The sequence below is a fragment of the Ascidia mentula genome, chromosome 4 (genome assembly GCF_947561715.1).
Source record: "Ascidia mentula chromosome 4, kaAscMent1.1, whole genome shotgun sequence".
NCBI classification, from domain to species: Eukaryota; Metazoa; Chordata; class Ascidiacea; order Phlebobranchia; family Ascidiidae; genus Ascidia; species Ascidia mentula.
Genome location: NC_138569.1, coordinates 3,002,328 through 3,020,300, shown reverse-complemented (window position 1 = coordinate 3,020,300; position 17,973 = coordinate 3,002,328). Strand labels below are relative to the sequence as shown.

The window sequence follows — 17,973 nt, the reverse complement described above, 5'->3', positions numbered from 1 at the left end:
GACAACAGCCTACTGATGTAAAGCTTTGGTCAAAAAATATTCGACTGTTACTATTAAAAACTGTCACTATGTTTTTTTAAATCATTGCAACGTGCCTTTCCAGAAAGGATTCAAGTACTTGGAACCCAAGATAATGCAGATGAAAGCTGCTGCAGAGGATGATGATGAATAGAAATGTTCATTGATTTTATTTCATTTGTTGAATTTGCTCTGAGCCTTGTTGGCGAGATATTAAACTAAACTTGTCAAGTGTTTCTTTGTATTTGACCAAAAAACACACATAAGGGTGTTATTGCATTCTATATTACATGCAGCAAAAATCCAGTAATTATTTTTATCTACATATAAATTCAGAAAATGACTGGCATGATTTAGTTAAGGTACTGATGAAAACCTTGTGTTTCCCTTATGAGGTCTCCCCACAGCATGGATACATGGCAACTTGGACAAGCACCTTCAACAGGTATAAGATCATGACATGGAGAACTCGCTGTAAAGTGCTTTGCCAAGCATACCAGGTGACTAACAGACTTGCATTCAGTATTTAAGCAAGAGAGTTGATCATGGTTGACCACTGGAGAATTACAAATGGCGCAAATTGACACTGGCTGATTGGGTTGTGGTTTGCTGGACAAAGGCGGTTCTGTCATTCTTGCCAGACGTTGTATAAGAGGAATACATTCTTCATCTGACATGTCATTATCAGATTCTTGTGATGAGTCTTCTTTAGTTGGGATTTCTACTTGGCTGACCGTCGTTTCTTTGGTGGCCTTATCGATTTTGTGCTTTTTGCATTTGGCCGTCACAGGTCCATAGGCAATGGGTACATGGGTCGGTGGTAAAGGATCCAAGTCCATGGCATATTCCTGCTTTAACCATCTGACCACCAACGGCAATCTAATAATAATTCCCAATAAATACAAGCTAACTTTGTGTACAACATGTGCAAAGTTTGATTATTCCATAAAAAAAATATATATAAGCTTTTCACAAAACCTTCACCACATACTTTTTCCACGGAGTTTGACACAACATGTTGGACATCACTCGTACTTTGAAGGCAAAAGCGGTTTCCTTTTTCTTTTTTCCAGAGACATGTCGAAGTCTTCTTGATCTGTCTGGATTTTGCCAGGCCCACTCAAACTGGACAACAACAGAAATTCTTACAATAAGACAAAACAAAACTATTCACAAATTTACGAACCCGTAATGCAGCAATGTCTGAAGGAAACCCATGTACTATAAGAGCCATGTCCCACGGTCCTCTGCCACTTGTTTTCCATGCACCGCCCTGCAGCAAAATACAAAAATTTATAGTCCAAATGCTTTTCAGTACTCCAGATCTTCTTACCTTTAGTTTCCCAGCATTGTGCTGCTTGATGCGACGCTCTGGATTAACAGTGAAACCAATATAAGTTCTTCCCTTGTATTTACAGTTCTTGCAGTAAAGCAAATAGCAGCCAAAAAAATTGTCAATGGCAACCACCATTGCAAAAATGTTTAAAATGTGAAATGAAGGGCATAAATTGTATAAAGTGTTTGAATATCTACTGGTAGTACAGCTCCAAGTTCATTCCATCATGTATCTCATAATCACCAAGAGTAATGTGGTCTTTAAAGATAGTGTACCACTTTTTGAGCACAATTTTGTCGTACTTTGTTCCTGTTTGTGCAGCAATAAGCTTCTTCAGGTCGCCGACCGTGTCGTCTGAATTACACTTAACTCTTACTTTTTTTCCCAACCTATCGTTGCATGTGATTTCAATCATGCTGAGTCAAACATGCACAAAAGCAAATATGGAGCTTAAGCACTTTTTACAACCTAAAAATACAAATATAAATGATACATAGTGTTCAAAATATTACCACTACAAAAATACCACAAAGCAAAAAAGTTGCAATTCTACATAAACCTAATATCTTTGGACAGTTAAAAAACATACTTTTACATGAATATGTTTTGCCTCATTGCGAAGCAACTTTATTACAATTATGTAGCATCATAGTCAACCATGAAAGTAAACAAAAGTATTCATTTGAAAATTAGCCTATTACTTTTTCCCAGGGTCACTTTTCACAGATGCTGGTTTAGATTTAGTTTTTGAGGTAGCTGATCCAGCACTTCTGACTGAACTAGATGTCCTTTTCTCTCCAGAAGATGGATTTTTATTGGACAGCTGTGATTTACTTGAGGGCTTGGAAGTTTTCGAGCTAGTTTTTGTGGCAGAAACACTCGCAGAGCCTTTCTTCGCAGGTTGTTCTGGTGAAGTCTTTTCAACTTGTTTACCCGCATGTGCATTGTACTTCGACTTTGAAGTTACGTTTTTTAGAACTTCAAATACAGCGTGCGGGTGAACGTCCATGCGCAATAAATCCACAAGTATACGGAAAACTTTCGGATCTGTCGTTAAACCCGCATAATAGCAAAGTTCCCAAAGGTCCAGTTCATCCGGATTAAGTGCTGTGGTTCGGCGACTTGATGAAGTCGAGGATACACTGGTCGTTGACAAAGTCATTTTTACCTGATTTGCTTAAGCGGTTTCACAACGAAGTTACCTCCTCAACATTAAAACAGAAGCATTTCAGATTAACGAAAACACGCGAGATTTGTACACTTCACGCTTGACTGGTCACTGCTGATGTTGAAAGTAAAAAATCCTTTCCCGTGTGTTTTAGGAAAAATATTTTCTTAAAACAAAGATGTGTCATATTACAGTACAAATTTGAGGCCAATTATTTCTTTCCTTTCCAAAAAAACAGCAACAGAATGTACAGAAATACTGAAAATGGGCCCCAAATTCACCAACTTGCTTCTGTATCAAAACAAACGATACCGTACAACACATTTTATAAAAAAGGTAATCTGTATTTGGACGTGCACCAAAGTGTTGCGATTGTGAAACATTATGTGAACTTAACAAATTGAAGTCAATAGTAGTATAAGCAACGGGAATTTTATGAGTTTGGACGTAAAAATTGGGGGACGAATAGGCCTTTCATTCACTACAAAAATCTGTTTTGACAACTGCAGCATGTTGCAAATTCACACCATAAAAGTTTTAAATGAAAAGAGCACAATATCAGTACACAAGACAAAATATATCACAGTTTATTTTTTCTGGTCTCCCGTTCCAGCGCCATCATGAGGTTTCATAACATCTGGAAGTTCAGGGGGACTTGAGTAATCTTCAACAGAAATCCCTTCCACTGGTTCATTTGCTAATAAAACACAGTTTCCAATCTGTTACTTTTGGTTTTGCCACATAAGCATAACCTATTTTGTATTATTTTGACACTAGGATTTTCATCGAACTTTGTTGATATATTTTCAGACACAAGTTAAAATTTTGTCAACTGTCGTTAGCCTGATTGCAAACCCTTCGAAAAAGCCACATTTTTTACCTTTGCTAAAATGTGGGCAAGCATTGTTGTAAACAGACAGAATGTGATGACTATCAATAAAAATCACATCCAGAATAACAAGTAGTCTTGAGTCATAATGGGGGAACAGAAATAGGATAAATCATAACAAAAACCGATTGCATTTATGCCACCTACGTCCTTCACGTAGAGCTAGCTTGAGGTAACCTGGCGATTGTGCTTTTGCAGTTACTTGTGTAAAACCACTGTCAGACAATGTCTTCACATCATCCAAAACCTGTGTACAATGTAAAGTGTCACCAAAAGCAAATATGCAGTTAGTAATCTAGACTTAAAGTCTGTGAGTGGATATCTAGGTCTGTGAGTGGATATACACCAAATGCTGAGAAAAACATAAACAAGTACTGGCAAATGGTAACTTCCTGTTTTAAACATTCATGTCATTTTTCTAAAAAACAACATTTCCTAAACATCGTGTCGAAATTTTTTTTAATTACAAATTGGAATGACAACACTAAAACTGTGGAAGAACAAACTAAAATGAAATTGCTAAAAGTTGGTTCTCCTACATTTTAATGCCTGGCAGCAACAGTAACACTATATTACTACTATTGCCTTCTACCTCGTCAGTGGATCCATTATAGAGAACTTGGTTGTCCGGTGCCACCTTCAAAATTCCCTGGATGATCTTTTTCAATTCCAAAACCGTGTTTGTCTCTTTTGCATCCGTGAAAATAGTAGTTTTGTGTCTTCGTATTGTCAGAAAAACTTCCTGCACATAAATTATTTAGTAAGAGAAAAATCTACCCACAAAGTATTTGAATTGCAAAAAATGTTACACTTATTTTGACATACACCAATAAGGTATTTTTCTTACAGCAGACAAAGAAGCATTAATCCTTTTTGAAAAATTTGAGTAGAGTATTCTTTAAAACAGTAACCAAAAATTAGGTAGTATAAATATATTGTGAGCACAAAAATATCACAAACACAAGGTTCCTTACCATTGTTTCCATTTAAATTCCCAAACACACAAATAAATACCCTATCTTTCCTATACCTGTAAGAAAAAAGAAGCACATGAAATGGAAAAGCAGCAATGTATCAGCTTAACCACACACAACAGTTCACATTGTCTAGTTCTGAATACTTGTCGAGAAGAAACAAAAAACAAAATTTTCAAATAACACTACACTCTCGAAGATGGCAACAACATGAAAGTTTCCGCTGACACAAGTCTGTTTTGAAATAACAGGAAAGAAAGGCAGCAATAATATGTGCAATGTTTTTGAGATGATCGAGTAGAACTTTTTGAACAACATTTTTACATGATTATATTCATGGCAGCAGGCATTTATATACAGGCATACACAGATTGAAAAGACAACATGTTTTTATCAATTTAGGGAGTATACAAGGAACAATGGCTTGATCATCCTGTGTAAGTGGTCAAAGAAAGAGCAGTATTAAGTTTGTACATAATGAGATCTTTTGGAAGAAAATATTGGTTGTGTACAAGGAAATGTATCTACACGCTACAACACTGATGGTCATATGTTGTTGAATTTCAACAAAAACAATGTGATAAAAGGTGGTGGTAACAAACTAAGAATTAAATATATATATATGAAACAACTTTTTCCCACAAAGTTGATTGCCAGCCAAACAAAACAAATCGTTGCTCCACTTGAAAAAAAAGTACTTTTGGTGTTACAAAAACAGCATGAACTATAGGCACAGGAAGACAATGCATTCAGTAGTGTGAGGCTATGGTATGGCAGCATGTTGTGCTAAATAGTGAGCAACTAAAAGTACTAACATTTGGCATGAGCAGTATGGCAACCAACAAGTCCCACATGGCAAATCAAAAATGTTGTTTCATATTTATCATAAAGTCAAACATGGGTGATTTTAAATTTCTACTGATATTGCAGCTGTTACATAACAAAGTTTCTATAACTTTTCCATGCATTGGTGGTAACAGGTGAAGTTAAATTATGTTTTCACCAACAATTGTGTCCAAGTAACAAGAATAACAGACAAAAACATTTTGAGAAGGAATTTTTTTAAATAGTCAACTTGATGAAAAAGAACAGCACAATTACTGACAAATACTGTTACAATAGTTACACTAGTGCAACCTAGGCAGATTTCAATAACTAAATGAAAGCTTAGGATGCAGAAGCGCCATCGTGAGGTTTCATTACATCTGGCAACTCAGGAGGTGTTGAGTAGTCGTCAATTTGAACTTGCTCAAGGGCACCTATTATGCAGAGATATGAGGCAAACATAGCTAGTAGATCAAACTCAATTATAATTTGGGGTTTTATTTATTTATAATAATTATTATCCTATGTGACCAATCTTTTAAACCAACTCAACTTTCCCCCATCAAGTTAATTGATTCCCTGTGGCCTAGAGCAGGTGCCACATGTTACACAGTGGACTTTGAACTCTGTTTACTGTTACTCTCTATATAATTAGGTCAGGCATATGTCAGCATTTTGCCAGCATGAATTGTTTCCATGTAGTTTCGGAGTAACAAATATTTCTACTAACAAGGCAAAAACTTTTGCCAAATACAAAATGAAAAGTTATTCTGGGTTAAAGCTTTTTGTGTGAAGTAATTACCAGTTTTTCTTACAAACCATTCAGACAATGGCGTTGCCATCCTTTTAACTATGTAGTAAACCTTAAATGCTGTGTTATTGTATGACTCATCAAATCCGCTTCTCACAAAGCATCTAATACACAACCTAATTTGAAATAAAAACAAACCATACCGTCAACAATAACAGCTAGGTTGAGTTGTGCAGGGTCCTGAGCTTTTGCATTTTGCTGCGTAAAGCCACAATCAGTCAAGGTTTTGTCATCGTTTAATTTCTGAAAAAGTAATGTGATGTATGAGCCCTTTGTAAGACACCGATCCGTCACACAGCCGATGGCAAAAACTATCACATTATGACATATTTCTTGTGAACCACTTGTCTCTACTAAAGCAGTTTTTAACAAAACTGACCTGAAAAAGCAATTTTTAACAAAAAGCTATGTAGAGGTCACAGCACATGACAGATGAAACATTGTTTAAATATCATCTAACTTTTCCGACAGAAAATCATTTTTTTTGTAAATTGCATTATAACTGGTGGCAACAGCAGCGCGACCATGAATGTATTTTTTCTTCTCAAAATTTCCTTATGTTTTGCATTGTTACATTAACTAGGATTAGACAAACCCAAGCACAATTTTAGGAGTAGCTAGACAATACCTGATTGTTTGTAGAATCAAACAACACTTGATTCTCAGGGGGTATTTTCAAAATTCCTTCAATCATTTGTTTCAGTTTAAAAATTGTGGTTGAACCTTTGGCATCAAGAAACATGGTTGTTTTGTGGCGGCGAACTTGAACAAACAGTTCCTAAACGAACAAAAAAAAAATTATGTTGAAACAAAAAATGCCCCAACAGAAAGAAGCAAAAACATTGCATAAGAAATCTAAAACCCTTGTTAGAAGTAACACAATGTAAAGCAGCTCTAACTGTTGCACTTACCATAGTGAAATAGTTTCTATCGCAGACAGATAAGTAAGGCAGTTGTATGTGGTATATTTTATTGTGTGTTTAAGTCAACATTTTGTACCTAACCAACCTGGAATAAGAATAAAAACGCACACACGAGTCACTGACATGCACAAATTGATTTGCATAACAAATTGCTAGCTTACTTATATCACACAAATCTCAGGGCATTTTCCATAAAGCAAGTAGACCAAACTGGAAATTATGGATATGCAACTGGTAAAACTCCTACAATAACACAAATCCAAGCGGTAAAATCAAAAGGCAAAAAATAAAATGTGAAGCAAAGTCATTCAAAACAAACAAATATTTAGTTTTGTTAGCGTAGATGCTACAGGCCCAGCAATCGGCAGATGTATGTACTATTGCAATAGTGCACATGAGGCAAAAAATAACATACTCTATATTTTTTGGGTGTAACATGCTGTGTAAGACTTCACTCATGTCATCAAAATATGGAAATGTGTTGGAATAATGTAGTGACAGGAAGTAAAACTCTGCGTACACAACATGTTCCACCAGTTTCTTTGAACATTGGGCAAATTGAAAGATACGACACATAAAAAACAGTAAGTTTTTATAGATATAGTAGAGTATTACATATTTATCTTAGTTTATGGTCAAAATAAGATGACTTTATTAGTGCAGCACAACATATGATCATAGTATAAGAAATAAATATAAATTCTACCAAGGCCAGTTTAAAATCTTCAATGATGTACACAGAAAAATTGAGCATGATTACCTGTTTTCTGTTAACTACATGTTATGTCAGTAAAATAACCCCCAAAATACACAAACGTTTCACACAAGAAAAACACATAGTTAGTACTTAAGAACACCTTCATGTAAAATCAAACACTTGCATTGTTCTGTGACTCTGCTAGTCATTTTTCTTTTGCCGCTCTAGGTTGCAATGAGAAAATGTAAATGTTAAGATGGTCAGCAATCTGGGTGTAAGTTTGGGCAAGATACTGAATGAGGTCAAAGCAAGCATGAGCAAAACACACCAGCAGAAGGATATACTCATTAATATATGACCCGAAGTACTGGTTGAGAAACAAGAGGACAAGTCCAATCAAGGATGTGTCAAACAATTTTAATTCACTTCTAGTCATGTGTGCGACCACCAAACGGTTCGTCACCTTGGCAGATATAAGTCCAATGAACAACAAGTAAAGGACAGGATGACTTTGCACAAGGAATGACTTTGACTGGGATGCAATGCTAAGGGCAAATGCTACAACCACTGCCATGTTAAAGCCTGGAGAGAGAACACTGGTATCTGCAATTGTTGCTCCATTTTCACCACAGCCACCAGCCAAAATAAGCCTTGAAAAGCGGAAGTATGTTGCCAGGGTGCCTACTGCAATAAACAGGACTGGGCCTGCATGCAAAGGGTATCCTAACACTGGAACTTGCGTTGCCCAAACATCTGGTCCGTACAAGCCAGACACAAGAAATATGAGCATTGAAGAAAGTTGCACTTCTGTTACATCAATTAATCCAAACTGCAAGGTTCCAGTAACATAGGACGCCCAGTGACCAAAGTAAAAAGTAACATACGATGACAAACACACAAAACACATTACCCAAGTGTGTTGGCCTAACTTTAAAGAGATGCAAATTGCACATGCAACAACAGCAGTAGACACAGAGTCACAACCATGATCAAACAACTCTCCCAAAGGGGTTGATGAACCTGTTCTCCTTGCTTGCTTGCCATCAATAGCATCCAGTGACTGATATATGAACAATGCAACACCATTAAACACATATATCCATCGTGGGGCTGTCTCTGTTGCTGATGGACAGTAAACCATTAGCAGAATAGATGAGACAATGTTTACTACCAAACCGGCAATGGTGATGGCATTTGGAGCAACCCATTTTGGAAAGAATTCAACCAGCCATCTCCAATAAACTTGAAATACTGGCTCAACCAGAGAGCTTCCACTTGAACTGTATTTATGTTGGTCAAGGCGTTTCAGCTGTGCTTGCATAAGATTCACCATAACTGAGGGTTGTATCCAGTCCCGCAAATGCAAACGTTATTGAATTACCAGAATTACTATGCAGCTTTTCTGCAAATAAGAAAGCGCATCTTGTAAAACCGAACTTACGATCTACAACAAACTGAGTCTCTATCCGTGTAAACAATATTTTAACTAATTTAACATCACTCATGAGTAATGGCAAGCAAACTTGCAAACTGAAAACACAGATTATGTAACCAAGCCCAACAAGACTACTTACGAAAGAGTTTCCTTGTAAAACGGGTTCGTCACCAACACTTCGCTTGGACCAGTGTTGCCAGATTTTTTTTACCAAAAGCGCCTAATTTTTTGTTACAACACGCCCAAAAGCGCCAATTTCTGGAAAAACAACACGCCCAAATGCGCCCAATGTTAATGAAGTTGACACATATCAGTTACGTACACCAACGGTCATTTTATGCTTATGGTTGAACACTTAAACCGTAAACTAAGACCGTGAGCAGGACGCAACACCTGTAAACACTCATTATTTTGATCACAGTCGTCATTGCAATATGATTATGACGTCATATTTCGTTGTGTGGTCAGTTTGCAGTATTTTAAATACGGCTGAAACAGCGTTTAGTTACCTAATTAATGAGTTAATTATCAAATTTTTAAATTTCTTAAACACGCCCAAATGCGCCCAAAGCGCAAGGTGCAATAAAAAAGCGCAAACACCCAAGACAACACGCCCAATTGGGCGTAAAAAGCGCCCAACTGGCAACACTGGCTTGGACCGTGATGTTTACTCAACGACGGAGCATATGCTGCCACCACGTGGACACCGAAGCAAAACGCCGACAAGAAGAAAATTAATTACCATTAATTTTGACATCTAATTTATAAATCACTATTTCTTTGTTAAAAAATATTGCCTACACATCGTTGGAAAAGTTATGTGGTTGGTATTTTGGGTTGATAGTTTGCGAATTTAGATTTGCTTTATTCTGCAGTTGTAAACAGTTTTTCATCAAAAAAGATAAAAAAAACACAAGTCGTTTCGTGCTTTTATGTCATCAACTTATACGTTTATGGTACACACAATTAAATACCCTTTGTCGAACCCCTTTGATAAAACCATTTTATTTTTAATCCAAATGTACCGGGAAATTCCCTCTGCAAAGTTGTTTTCTTCGTGATGAAAGCAGCAGAACGCGTTTCTAAGTTGATTTGCTTCTTTTATTTTCTAGTCTTTTTGAACCAATTAGTTTTTATTGCAGTTAAATTTGTTATGTTCTGTATTTGTGCCATGCAATTTCTGTTGTTTTTGTTGTTTTTGAACATGTTCTACATCGAAACTGTAAACAGCCAAGGTAAGTACAAAGTACTATATAATATTCCAATATTTAAGTTTTTGCCTGCTGCGTTGTTTTTGTTATATTTGCCAACGTTTTTTGTAAAATATTACAACTAAAGGTAGTTTCAACCAATTAAACCCTTTCCTCAAATAAACCCAAGTTGGAACTCAATTTTTGATATTGAAATTGCTGTGGAAAACTTACAGCAGGCTGTAACTTGATAATCTCTCCAATCCTAACAAATGCAGTAATTTATTCTAATCCTTGAATCGAATGACAACACCAAGTCATTTTTTTCTTACAGACTGCAGTGTTTTATCTTCTGTATCTGCTGGAAGCCGATTTGCATTGGGGTACAATGAACCTGTCACCTATTCTGCCAACATTTGCAAGAAGCCATTTGACAGTTTCACATGGCAAATTGCCAACTTGACCAATGCAAATGACCGCACTCCGATTGTCACATTTTTACACAATTCAACTCACAATTGCCTACAAAGTGGTGAAGTCATGCAGGATTATAGTGCCTCATGCAAACGGCTAAATAATACTTGCTATGAGACAAATCTCACTTATGCTGGCGGTTTTTCATCGGATATGGATGAAACCTGGTTTGAAATCAAATTCGATGGTTTTAATCAAACCTGCTTCACAACACCTCATCCCCATATCAATGTTCATGGTATGAAAAGTTATACAGTTGATGTTCTTGCAATCCTTTATGGAATATTGTTTTCACTAAACATTAATGTTATGAAAAACAAATGCATTAGTAAGATACAACAAAAAAAACAGAAATCTTCTTCCACAGTATTTTTCATTCAGTAGGATAAAATAACGTACTTACAGTAAATCCCTGAATACTCACATGTTTCCACAATTTCAAAAATATGTGTTTGCACTACTTAAAATTGTAGCAAAATATTTTGTAGAATGTCAAACACAATATCCCATTATTCTTGTCACTAATGCAAATGAAGGACCTTGTGGATACGATTGCAATGCAACACTCTCCTGTAAAGATGGCTGTGGTGCGTTTTCAACAGGGGCAACTTGCACATTTAATGCTACTTGGTCAGCACTGCCGAGTTGCTCCTGTTCCTCAGGTAAGAATTGTTTACCTAGTTTACAAAACTGCAAATGACATTTATGTGTCATGGAATTAACAATCTTTATTTTTTGCGACACCTGTAGTGGGCCGAAACTGTTAAATTGTTATATTTTGTTTTGATCATTAACACGTGTAAAACGAGAAAAATATTACTTGTCTTTCTCATTGTCCCGAAGCCAACAAAATATTGTCGATAATTTGGCAAATCTGGCATATCTAACAACAAACTTTGCCTTTTTCTTAGGTGGTCTTTCACAAGGAGCAGTGGCTGGAATTATCATTGGAACTCTTATCGGAGTAATTTTAATCGGTACTAACAATGGTTATGTAAAAACAAAATTATTTATTTCAGATTGGTATTTGAAACATTCTGAACCAATTATGTTTAATTATCATGACATTGTTTATTACTACAATAATATTCATAAAAGTTATCAATGGTTGTTTTCACTGTGTTTTCTGGTATTTTTATAGAATTTTTATTACCAAAACAATTTTAAAATAAAATAAATTTAACTTCCAGGTGCTGGTGCATTTTACTTGTGGAAAAGTGACATTTTATATCTCAAAAAAAATAGACATGAAAATTTGTATGAAGTTGTCACATAGTACATGACATCAGCAACCGGCTATCTTACAACTTTCCAACCATCAGTGTATTGGTTGGCTGAGTGAAGATTGGTGTAATTTTTAGTGTTTAAACCATGATGCTGTGCGAAATAATTTATATTTACCCAATCATAGGCGCCTAGTTTTCATTTTTCCAGGGGGGGGGGGGGCGGCTATATTATGACGTCATTAAGTATCGAAAAACTGTGTTTGAATTTCAATGCATGAGGCGTATTAGCCAAAAGGGCGGCGTTAACGATGAACACATGAGTTTGACGAAGTACCTGTTGCTGCTGGCATATCATACTGCGAGACTGACGCTGCAACAACCGATGTCAGCCACGCAAGCGAAACTAGGTCAATATATTTTGTGTGCGTCGTGTAAGAAACACATTGTTTTTAGGTGCTTTTTCATCGAACGTTAGGTATGTGACGAGTTACATGGTGCGGACAGCCGCGCGTAATAGCCACTCGTTTTTTTTTTAAAAAACATGGGGGAGCGCCGCCCCCCCCCCGACTAGGCGCCTATGTACCCAATCGATATTAACCACATGTATCAATATATTTGCCTCAGAAGTAATGTGCCTCAGTTTCACCTTTTTATTGTTGTTGAAAACATTCATATTTTGAGTGTGGTGCCTTAAGGGAAATACTGTTTTAGGAGCTCTCCAATTTTGTGGAATGTTTTTGGTAGAGGTGCTTGTTGTTTACCATGTTACCAGTTTTAATGCAATCTCCGCTGTTAATTTTGCCTTTACACACATTTACATACCAGAGCTGTGTATGCAAGATTGTGATATTTTAACATTGTCATATATCCAAGCACTGTTTGTCACAAGCTTGCACTGATCACTTTTCTTTGTAATTTATGCACTGTATATTTCTGTAACTTGGCCAGCGTATGTTGGTTTTCAATGACAACACAAGTGCACTTTCGTAGTTTTTTTGGTACAAAAGCATTGCACAAAACCAAAGTGTTTGTTTCTTTTGACCACTTCTGGTTGTTTATATTTTTGGTCTGAAACCAAAATCGGTGACCGATAATGTAGCAATCACTTCCTTTTTCGTAAAATTTCACACCAGGCTCTTCCTGAACAGAATAAGCTTAGTGTTGCATTGCCATTTCCTGTGCAGTAATACCGGGTAACTTTGTTTGTGTAAATTCTTAGTCATTTATTACATTTGCACCATCAGCAAGTATTGGTTAAGTCACAAATTAGTAATTATTGACTTTGGAAAGCCAATTCTTTATGTCTGTTGAAGCAATTCATGCCCAAAGAAGGAAATTTATGCTTTTTTGGCTGTAATTTAGAACATCAATGTTTATACGGTACTAATCCTGTCTTAAAAGTGTTTCTTCTTGTGTGTTTCTTAACAACAAGTTATATTATGTACATTGATGAGCTTATTATTGAAGCATTTTGTACTTTTGTATTTTTTGCATTTAACCTCTTTCACTATTCACTTTTCAGTTTGCATAGCTCCCTATAGAAAAATGTTCAAACTGTGGATTTTCATTGTTCTGTGTGGCTTGTTCTGCCTTGTGCAATCCAAAACCAAGGAGCAACAAGCAACTTATGATAAGGAAGTACTTTTCAGTGATGAAGAGGATGATGACGACGACAATGCAGTGTTCAAGTTGCCTCTTGGAGAACAAAAATCCAAGCTTAAAAGTCTTGTTGAGAAAAAAATAGACGCAAATCAAGACGGGTAATGTATTTCCACCTTTTAGACTGCACCAGTTTTTGTGTGTTAGCTTATACATGGCTTAATGAGTGGTTTTCTCCCAGTGATCCATTGTTACAATAGTATCTAAAATTTTAAGCCACAATGCGTGCTCTCATTTGTAGTTTTTGCACAATTCCAACATTCATTTAAATATTAAATTGTTCGGAACAAGTTTTTTTTGGAATTGGAGTCGGCTAGTTTATTGCAAACAATAGAAAATTTTCTCCTAGTTTTCCTTTTAAATAAGCTAGTTTGTTATTCAAATAATTTAGTTTCTCATTCGAATAATTTAGTTTCTCATTCAAATAATTTAGTTTCTCATTCAAAATTATTCAAATAAGAAACTGATGGTGCTGTAAACTAGCTTACTTCAATCTGATACACCTTGTTTCAAATAATTTATTATTTGAATGACTGTTGGAATTGTGCATATCTACAAATGAGTGCATTTATATTTCGATACATTTGTGTAACTTGTAATAAGACAAGGGCTAGATTCTGTCAAAATAAGGCAACCAATCAAGAAATTTCATGGATCTTGTTATAAACATATTTTTGATGTATTACTTTTCATTTGAATACCAAGCATTTTCCATTAAAAGAAAAACGTATATTGCAGATTTGTTGACCATTCGGAATTAGAACAGTGGGCACTGAAAGCCATCAACAAGTTTGAAATGGATTATGCCAAAGAGGATTTTCCCTCGGTTGACAAAGATAAAGATGGAGTGATTAGCTGGACGGAGTATGTCGCAGACACTTACGGAAACATTGACGAAAACTCGGACGATTTCATAAACTATGAATCTGAGACAAAGGAATGGCAAAGCATCGTTGGCTCATACAAAAAAGATAAACTGATGTTTGAGGCTGCTGACCAAGACCATGACGGAAATTTGGATATTTCTGAGTACCTTTTCTTTAAACACCCGAAATTGACGCCTGACACTCAGTCTGTGCTCATTAAACATGCCTTGGCTTCTTCTGACCTGGACAAAGACGACGCTATAAGTTTGTCTGAATTCCTGGGTGACTATAGGAAAAATGAAGATGGGGCAGATCCAGATTGGATCAGTATGGAAGAAGACAAATTCAAACACGATTTTGATTTAAATAGAGATGGAAAACTAACAGGAGAGGAGATATTGCGGTGGATAGCAAATGACAATTCTGCCGAAGAAGCAAGCGAAGAAGCTGAACACCTGTTCAGTGAATGTGATAGTAACGGTGATTCTAAATTAACTGTTGCGGAAATATTAAACAATCATGCCTTGTGGCTTGATAGTGATGCAACTGACTATGGGAAGCAACTTCTACAAAATCATGATGAACTTTAACCTTCTTTTTTGCTATGGTTGAGTAGAAAAATTAGGTCTGATGTTTTTGGGGAAATTTTGCAGTATTACCTGTTTGGCAGTATAAGTTTTTGTACACCTGTTGTATGTTGTTTCGAATCAAAGCAGTGTAGCAAATAATGTATATGTTAAAAATGACGTTGAGCAATTACTGAACATACACTGTCAGTTTTTTGTGTAATTTTGTGACCAAAACGTATGTCTGAACTCTACAATTTTGGGAATATTATGGTTTCAAAGTTTGTTTTAACCATTTTACATAGATTTTCCGAGTAAGTGATTTTTTCTGTAACCCTATGTAGTGCCTGCCATTTTAATGTGCCTGTTTGCCAAATTTAAATGCTGTGTCACTTTCGCTGTTAGCGGTTGTTCAGGCAACATTCTCAAAACCTTTTCTCAATTTTACTCTGGGTTAAAACAACCAGGTTATAAAATTTTCAAAACCAATACCTTTATTTGCAGAGCTCACTATTTTGAAATTTTATTTGAACTTGTTAAATCCACATTAAAGAATTATGAAACCCCCATGAATGGTTGTGGATGCCATCCAAAATGGCTCGACTGCCTACAAAGTACTGGCTCTTGCTTGCTTTTCAATTATTCTGGCCTGAAGTCACTTCCAACAGACAAATTATGTGAACACCACAGCTTGCTGGTCACTAAAATCTATTTGAAAAGCAACCTGTTATCATTGGTTCCTGATAACTTTTGTGTCATGTTTGGTAATGTTGTTGAACTCTATCTCCCATCAAATAGGTTTGCCAAATGTTTTTTATATCCTTTTCAAGTAATCTGAGTCATTTTATTTTGTGTTGAATTAGTAGAAGAATCTCACTTACCTTTTTAACACAGCTTTTCAAACTTATTGATCCAATTTACCTCTTTTGTTTATATATATATATATACAATGACCAAAACGATAAAAAAGAATTTACATTTGTAAATTTTTTTCAATAGGTTGCATGTCTTGCCTCCATCATTTGGGGAGTTGCCTAATCTTGAAAACCTAAATCTTGATAGCAATCTATTGCAAGACTTTCCAGATAGCGTTTTTCATTTGGCGAAATTAAATCATCTTGTTTTAAGAAACAATGCCATTCAAACCATTCCAAGTGGTAAGTTTTTCATAATTTTCTATTATTTGTAAAGAAGATGATTTTATTTGAAGTTGTGTTAATTTGTGTTAATTTAAATTTCTTTTGTGATAATTTAAAGAAGTTGTGTTATTTTTGTGTTTAATTTAAATTCTTTTGTGGTAATGAACTGATGAGGCCTAGAATACAAAAGCGAAAATTATATTTCTAGAGCACTGAACTGACTGACATCAATCAAAGGCTCATAGCCTTGCATATATTTGGACAGGTGTTTTTTAAAGCTACAATTGTCATATTTGTGTTTAAATATCCTCTGTGATCAGGAATTGGAGAAATGGGAGTTCTTCGACATCTTGATGTTTCATTCAACAAGTTGAACAAAATTTCTTCAAATATTGGGAAATGCAAAAGTCTGGAGAAACTGTGGATTAATCGTAACCGTCTGACAACCTTGCCTCGCCAAATCTGTGAAATACCGACCTTGATAGAGGTCAACCTCTCATCCAATAAGTAAGCAGAGTTTGCAACAACACATTTAGTTATTGCCATGACAACTCTTTCTAAACTTTTTTGCTTTAGGATTACATCCATGCCCATTGATTTTGGAAAGTCACATGTGTTTCGCTCACTTTGCATGGACCAGAATGGCATGGTTTGTGCTGTTCCTCATTATTTGAAACACAAGGTGCAAAGATTTGGTTGGTGAGTCATAAACTGGGTACAACTGTCACCTAAAAGTAATCGTTTTATTTCGCAGTGTAGAGAGCTTATAAACCCTTAAAATCAGTGTTTATTTTGTGTAATCCAGCCTTGTATGTTTACAACCAATAAGGATGCCTTACTTATGTTCACATGTTTCTTTGTATTCATTAAAAGTAGGAGCTCTGTACAGAGATACACCAACCTACGTTCAATGTAATTAACCTACTTGACAGTTTGCGCTGATAATGTTTTCTGTGAGGTGAAAATTGTTTGAAATTTTCCATGCGCCCAACAAATTAAGAACCATTGACGTAACGATCGCCGTGTAAATGTAACCTGTCTGTATGTAGTTCATGGAGAACTCAACTAACCAAGGACATCGCTAGCCATCTCGGAATGAAATTGGTGGAATTCGATGGGGCTCAGGGCCCAGTGACGTCACTTGTGCCTCGAGATGTATTCACGTGTGAAGAACGTCAACCGATGTCGTTGAAAGATGTGGCCGCACTTGCGTTGCATCGATACAGAGGTGCAACTAATGTTGGGATAAGGTTTTAATATTATAGTCTTTGCATTATGTGATTGTGAATTTAGGCACCTAAGCAGCTCATTTGAATGACTTGGTTGTGCTTATTTTACGGTATGACAGCCGTGCAGTAACAGTAACTTGTGTTAAACGTGCAGGTAAACAGTTTTTTTTTTCAACTCTTAAATTTTTAGATGATTTTGTCGATCTCAAAAGCCAGCTTCGTGGTTTGCCCTCGACCATCGGGAATCTGGTGGTTTCCCCAATGGGCCACTGTTATTGTTGCAACATGCCACTGCATTGGACAATATTTGTTGATTATTGTGACGTAACAGACTTTGGCAGTTGCCTGATGCACACCGTGTCGTATTTCTGTAGTGTCGATTGTGCAATAACTTTTAGAGAATTGATGGAATTTTAATTTTCTGCACTTGGTTCATTTGTTTGGTGTCATGAGTAAATAAATTATATTTTCTCTCAATTTATAATAAGGAACTAGTTTTGCTTGTGAAACATGACAATTGTCTTACAGCACACTGGTTCTCAAACTGT

General features: G+C 36.0%; 8 protein-coding genes across 9 annotated transcripts; 3 read left to right on the top strand and 5 right to left on the bottom strand.

The window, feature by feature from the left end:
* Nucleotides 1-285: 285 nt before the first annotated feature.
* Nucleotides 286-1,624, bottom strand: LOC145897478 (structure-specific endonuclease subunit slx1-like). Its single transcript, XM_082985787.1, has 4 exons — nt 1,352-1,624; nt 1,205-1,291; nt 1,010-1,143; nt 286-897 (listed from the first exon to the last, which is right to left on the bottom strand). Exons 1-4 carry the CDS (start codon nt 1,487-1,489, stop codon nt 372-374), a joined length of 885 nt encoding a protein of 294 aa, XP_082841913.1. The 5' UTR covers nt 1,490-1,624; the 3' UTR covers nt 286-371.
* A 74-nt stretch (nt 1,625-1,698) lies between these two features.
* Nucleotides 1,699-2,616, bottom strand: LOC145897479 (uncharacterized). Its single transcript, XM_082985788.1, has 2 exons — nt 2,056-2,616; nt 1,699-1,822 (listed from the first exon to the last, which is right to left on the bottom strand). Exons 1-2 carry the CDS (start codon nt 2,514-2,516, stop codon nt 1,816-1,818), a joined length of 468 nt encoding a protein of 155 aa, XP_082841914.1. The 5' UTR covers nt 2,517-2,616; the 3' UTR covers nt 1,699-1,815.
* Nucleotides 2,617-2,845: 229 nt separating this feature from the next.
* Nucleotides 2,846-4,527, bottom strand: LOC145899655 (elongin-B-like). The gene is made up of 4 exons (XM_082988544.1): nt 4,386-4,527; nt 4,004-4,153; nt 3,559-3,658; nt 2,846-3,219 (listed from the first exon to the last, which is right to left on the bottom strand). The coding sequence occupies exons 1-4, from the start codon at nt 4,395-4,397 to the stop codon at nt 3,110-3,112; spliced, it is 372 nt and encodes a 123-aa protein (XP_082844670.1). The 5' UTR covers nt 4,398-4,527; the 3' UTR covers nt 2,846-3,109.
* On the bottom strand, nt 4,442-7,189 carry LOC145899656 (elongin-B-like). 2 transcript variants are annotated; one of them, XM_082988546.1, is made up of 5 exons: nt 7,106-7,189; nt 6,933-7,029; nt 6,650-6,799; nt 6,165-6,264; nt 4,442-5,644 (listed from the first exon to the last, which is right to left on the bottom strand). In XM_082988546.1, exons 2-5 carry the CDS (start codon nt 6,933-6,935, stop codon nt 5,553-5,555), a joined length of 345 nt encoding a protein of 114 aa, XP_082844672.1. In that variant the 5' UTR covers nt 6,936-7,029; nt 7,106-7,189; the 3' UTR covers nt 4,442-5,552. The 2 variants fall into 2 exon arrangements, with proteins under 2 accessions (XP_082844672.1, XP_082844671.1); XM_082988545.1 differs by lacking the exon at nt 7,106-7,189 and having other exon boundaries at nt 6,933-7,057.
* Nucleotides 7,190-7,846: 657 nt separating this feature from the next.
* LOC145899654 (choline/ethanolaminephosphotransferase 1-like) lies at nt 7,847-9,739 on the bottom strand. The gene is made up of 3 exons (XM_082988543.1): nt 9,724-9,739; nt 9,216-9,252; nt 7,847-9,043 (listed from the first exon to the last, which is right to left on the bottom strand). The coding sequence occupies exon 3, from the start codon at nt 8,972-8,974 to the stop codon at nt 7,847-7,849; it is 1,128 nt and encodes a 375-aa protein (XP_082844669.1). The 5' UTR covers nt 8,975-9,043; nt 9,216-9,252; nt 9,724-9,739.
* Nucleotides 9,740-10,167: 428 nt separating this feature from the next.
* LOC145897226 (uncharacterized) lies at nt 10,168-12,195 on the top strand. The gene is made up of 5 exons (XM_082985419.1): nt 10,168-10,311; nt 10,601-10,978; nt 11,229-11,402; nt 11,652-11,717; nt 11,931-12,195. Exons 1-5 carry the CDS (start codon nt 10,230-10,232, stop codon nt 12,014-12,016), a joined length of 786 nt encoding a protein of 261 aa, XP_082841545.1. The 5' UTR covers nt 10,168-10,229; the 3' UTR covers nt 12,017-12,195.
* A 9-nt stretch (nt 12,196-12,204) lies between these two features.
* Nucleotides 12,205-15,562, top strand: LOC145897225 (reticulocalbin-2-like). Its single transcript, XM_082985417.1, has 2 exons — nt 12,205-13,726; nt 14,364-15,562. The coding sequence occupies exons 1-2, from the start codon at nt 13,416-13,418 to the stop codon at nt 15,079-15,081; spliced, it is 1,029 nt and encodes a 342-aa protein (XP_082841543.1). The 5' UTR covers nt 12,205-13,415; the 3' UTR covers nt 15,082-15,562.
* Nucleotides 15,416-17,912, top strand: LOC145897224 (leucine-rich repeat-containing protein 28-like). The gene is made up of 6 exons (XM_082985416.1): nt 15,416-15,855; nt 16,057-16,214; nt 16,517-16,703; nt 16,773-16,895; nt 17,246-17,424; nt 17,616-17,912. Exons 1-6 carry the CDS (start codon nt 15,416-15,418, stop codon nt 17,840-17,842), a joined length of 1,314 nt encoding a protein of 437 aa, XP_082841542.1. The 3' UTR covers nt 17,843-17,912.
* Nucleotides 17,913-17,973: the final 61 nt, after the last annotated feature.

Excerpts from the sequence above, each read along its gene's own strand:
- LOC145897478 (XM_082985787.1), bottom strand. The coding sequence starts at position 1,489 with ATGGTGGTTGCCATTGACAATTTTTTTGGCTGCTATTTGCTTTACTGC. Across the intron at positions 1,292-1,351 it reads ACAATGCTGGGAAACTAAAG|GGCGGTGCATGGAAAACAAG; the intron begins GTAAGAAGATCT and ends ATTTTGCTGCAG. Across the intron at positions 898-1,009 it reads TGTCAAACTCCGTGGAAAAA|ATTGCCGTTGGTGGTCAGAT; the intron begins GTATGTGGTGAA and ends AATTATTATTAG.
- LOC145897479 (XM_082985788.1), bottom strand. The coding sequence starts at position 2,516 with ATGACTTTGTCAACGACCAGTGTATCCTCGACTTCATCAAGTCGCCGA.
- LOC145899655 (XM_082988544.1), bottom strand. Across the intron at positions 3,659-4,003 it reads ATAATGGATCCACTGACGAG|GTTTTGGATGATGTGAAGAC; the intron begins GTAGAAGGCAAT and ends CATTGTACACAG. Across the intron at positions 3,220-3,558 it reads GCTAGCTCTACGTGAAGGAC|CAAATGAACCAGTGGAAGGG; the intron begins GTAGGTGGCATA and ends GTGTTTTATTAG.
- LOC145899656 (XM_082988546.1), bottom strand. Across the intron at positions 6,265-6,649 it reads TTGATTCTACAAACAATCAG|AAATTAAACGATGACAAAAC; the intron begins GTATTGTCTAGC and ends TTACTTTTTCAG. Across the intron at positions 5,645-6,164 it reads CCTAGCTGTTATTGTTGACG|GTGCCCTTGAGCAAGTTCAA; the intron begins GTATGGTTTGTT and ends TCTGCATAATAG.
- LOC145899654 (XM_082988543.1), bottom strand. The coding sequence starts at position 8,974 with ATGGTGAATCTTATGCAAGCACAGCTGAAACGCCTTGACCAACATAAA.
- LOC145897226 (XM_082985419.1), top strand. The coding sequence starts at position 10,230 with ATGTTCTGTATTTGTGCCATGCAATTTCTGTTGTTTTTGTTGTTTTTG. Across the intron at positions 10,979-11,228 it reads TCCCCATATCAATGTTCATG|AATGTCAAACACAATATCCC; the intron begins GTATGAAAAGTT and ends AATATTTTGTAG. Across the intron at positions 11,718-11,930 it reads TATCGGAGTAATTTTAATCG|GTGCTGGTGCATTTTACTTG; the intron begins GTACTAACAATG and ends TTTAACTTCCAG.
- LOC145897225 (XM_082985417.1), top strand. The coding sequence starts at position 13,416 with ATGAGCTTATTATTGAAGCATTTTGTACTTTTGTATTTTTTGCATTTA. Across the intron at positions 13,727-14,363 it reads ATAGACGCAAATCAAGACGG|ATTTGTTGACCATTCGGAAT; the intron begins GTAATGTATTTC and ends CGTATATTGCAG.
- LOC145897224 (XM_082985416.1), top strand. The coding sequence starts at position 15,416 with ATGTGCCTGTTTGCCAAATTTAAATGCTGTGTCACTTTCGCTGTTAGC. Across the intron at positions 15,856-16,056 it reads CTCTATCTCCCATCAAATAG|GTTGCATGTCTTGCCTCCAT; the intron begins GTTTGCCAAATG and ends TTTTTTCAATAG. Across the intron at positions 16,704-16,772 it reads GTCAACCTCTCATCCAATAA|GATTACATCCATGCCCATTG; the intron begins GTAAGCAGAGTT and ends TTTTTGCTTTAG.